The 3,145-nt window shown below is 33.3% G+C and overlaps 1 protein-coding gene across 1 annotated transcript; it reads right to left on the reverse strand.

Annotated features, from left to right (window-relative positions):
- Window positions 1-363: 363 nt before the first annotated feature.
- Window positions 364-1,969, reverse strand: LOC107631253 (uncharacterized). The gene is made up of 3 exons (XM_016334637.3): window positions 1,703-1,969; window positions 1,489-1,618; window positions 364-1,308 (listed from the first exon to the last, which is right to left on the reverse strand). The coding sequence occupies exons 1-3, from the start codon at window positions 1,833-1,835 to the stop codon at window positions 618-620; spliced, it is 954 nt and encodes a 317-aa protein (XP_016190123.1). The 5' UTR covers window positions 1,836-1,969; the 3' UTR covers window positions 364-617.
- Window positions 1,970-3,145: the final 1,176 nt, after the last annotated feature.

Below are 3,145 nucleotides of genomic sequence, written 5' to 3' on the forward strand. Positions count from 1 at the left end.
AGCTGTTTAAGTCCTGGATTAGAAATATCTCAAATGATTAAATTGGTAATCTTTCATTATTGCTAACATAGTGAAACACGAGTGTAATTTAGTAGCAACAAGAGTTAAATAGCATTTAATATATGAAGTATGGAATGAAAACATATATTTATTGAACTTGCTATGTAAGAAACAATATGGAATTCTAATTACAAAGGTTAATACTAGGTCGACAAAAATAACAGCTAGAATTTGTCTTATTTACCATTAATTAATTATCATAACAATTAATAAATACCAAATAAGACAAGTTATGATTGATTTTTTTTTGTTACTAAATATTTCGTGTGCAGGTACAAAATTTCAAGTGTGACAAAAGAGATAGAGAAAATAAAAAATATGCCTTGAACATAAGAAGCAACAAACCAACAAGTTTCCACTATCATATACAGATTTTCTTTTCCCCTTCTTTTTGGGGAAAAAGAAAGTGGATAATATATATTGTATATACTAATTACTAAACAAACTATTTGGGGTTCGGTTTCACTGTTTATTCTTTGTAACAACTTACAAGCACATACGTAAGCTGTGATCAAGTGAAATAAATAGAAAAAGAAGAGGAGGATGGGAAATTGCAATCAAAACAAGCCATAAGCCCAAGATTCTGATGAATCCATGATCATTCTTGGGTACTGATTCAGTGAAGCATCAAAAGGTTGCTGCTGCTGTTTTCTGTCACTGTCATAATAATCATCATTAAGAAGCATATCCAAACTGCTAATGAAGTCATCATCATCCCATAAGGCCATGCTGCTATAGTTGTTGTTGTTATTGTCATTGGACCACTCAGAATCTGAGAGAAGAAGGTCTTCAAGGAACTTGGATGATGGATTATTTGAATAAGAATCAGAAGAAGAAGAAGAAGAAGATGATGAAGAAGAAGAAGTGGTTGTTGCTATTGATGAAGTAGAAGCATCACCAGCACATGGAGCAAGGATCTCATCAGGTTCTAAAATTGGAACTTCATCTGTACAGAAACCATTCATCATTATTGTGTCCATGGATTCAAACAGTGGGGTCATGAATTGATCCTCTGCCTCAGGCTTCTCTGCCTCCTTAATTTCAGGTTCATGATGATCTTGTTCTTGCTCTTGAAGTGGTGGTTGTTCTGGTTTGATTTGATTTTGGTGAGTGGTATTATTAGAGAGTGGCTTGTGTGTGACAGGATCAATTCCTAATTTCTTGAGCTTTTTCTTGATGTGGGTGTTCCAATGATTCTTGATCTCATTATCAGTTCTTCCAGGCAGATGTGAAGCAATCTTAGACCACCTACCAAACAAAAATACTATTTATTATTGAAAAGGAATAATGGCTTTAAAGCCACTTGAAAGTTACAGCTTATCATAAAAATTTTGCTTTCTTTATTATTAATCATTAACGTATGCAGTCAACTTTAAAGAAGTGCAATCATAAACAAAGACTTGGTCTATTGGAGATAGAAAGAAGCACCTGTTGCCTAATTGAGCATGGAGGTCAATGACCATTTTCTCCTCATATTCTGATAGAAGGCCTCTTTTCAAGTCTGGCCTGAGGTAATTTGTCCACCGAAGCCTACAACTTTTACCACACCTTAACAAGCCTGCATCAAAATCATTTTCCAATTTCATTCATATCCAAATTCCTACATTAATATTAAATGTGGTGGACATGATAAGAAGGGAACCTGCAAGTTTAGGGACAGCTCTCCAGCAACATTGGCCATTTGTGAGGATGAAGTTGATCAGCTTCTTGTCTTCCTCTGCAGTCCATGGCCCCTTCTTCAACCCAACTTTATCACAGCATGGTTGCCTTCCCATTATGAGAATATGCACATAAACAAGGGAAGCTTTGAGATAGAGCAGCACCACCTACTTATTTATATATACACAAATACAATAGAATTGAATTGCTCTAAAGTCCAAAAGTCATCAAGCCCCCACTATCTCAATTTGCATTTTTGATTTAAGAGATATAAATAATAAAAGACAGGTGTTGGTTAGAGAAGGTGACACGGGCCACACGTGCTAGGTCATGGTCAGAAAGCGCCAACTCATCAACCTACTTTGCTTCGGTTTCAAGCGTGAGATAGAGATAATACTCCATTCCACTATCTATCTCAATTCCTGCAAACAGTAAACACCATTCTCAATTTGTGTATGTAACCCTCCAATTACTTCATATTTTCCGACCAATTGGAATCTCACCCCCACCAACACCTCTTACAATTCACTACACTCTTCTTCTTTGCCTTGTTAAACATTCATTCATTTCATTCAATCTCTTCATTATTATTTCAGCCCCTATAAACTAATTCTCATTTATTTCAACTCTAACTATTGACTTCTTTAACACTTTTTATTTGAAAATATTATTTGTGTTCACACTAAAGCCTTTAATGAATAAAGTATTTACTAAAATATAATTAATCCTTTTAAGCAACAAGGTTAATCAACCAGCATGCACTTTAATTATTAGCAAAAATATATATATATATCACACCGAAAATCAATTAAGAACTCGGGATGTATATCAAATAAGAGCCAATTTTATTTTTTTTAAGTAGAATTTTCTAGACATTTACAATTGTTTAAGGAAAATATTAATAAAAAGAAAGGAGTCACGAGGAGTGTTAGGGTCAGCAATTTTTATGATTTATAACCATTAAATAGCCATCAATAATATTTTTAATGATGTGAGATTTTATCGAACGATGTAGGATTATTTATTTTTCTTTTACTGGATACATAGTGGATAAAATTTAATAAAGTTGCTGGCTCCTTAGATTTTTTCAAGTAGTAATTATATGAAGCCATGATTGAGATTAAAAGATGATGTGATTTATTATTTGAACGTAACCAGTTTGAATTCCTTTAGTAGTTAGCTAGACTCATGAAGGTATAAATTAAAGAACAATGTGAATTATCAATTGTCTAAATAATTCTATTCAGCAATAAATAAGTACAAAAAGATAAAAAAACTAAAGCAAAAGTGGGGGAAAAAAGGGTCAGCTTTTCTTTTTCATTCCTTTGTTCTTAGTCAAATCCTATAATTTGTGTATTGTGGCCTGTGGGTGATCGATGCAATGTGAGTAATGATGAAAATTGTAGCTACACATCAATTACATGCA

Source organism: Arachis ipaensis, chromosome B3, assembly GCF_059453495.1.
Source record: "Arachis ipaensis isolate K30076 ecotype BB chromosome B3, ASM5945349v1, whole genome shotgun sequence".
Taxonomy (NCBI): Eukaryota; Viridiplantae; Streptophyta; class Magnoliopsida; order Fabales; family Fabaceae; genus Arachis; species Arachis ipaensis.

Bases quoted from the DNA above. Each gene is read 5' to 3' on its own strand.
- LOC107631253 (XM_016334637.3), bottom strand. From the start codon at position 1,835: ATGGGAAGGCAACCATGCTGTGATAAAGTTGGGTTGAAGAAGGGGCCA. The intron at 1,619-1,702 runs GTTCCCTTCTTA...ATTTTGATGCAG, and splicing joins AGCTGTCCCTAAACTTGCAG to GCTTGTTAAGGTGTGGTAAA. The intron at 1,309-1,488 runs GTGCTTCTTTCT...TTTGTTTGGTAG, and splicing joins CATGCTCAATTAGGCAACAG to GTGGTCTAAGATTGCTTCAC.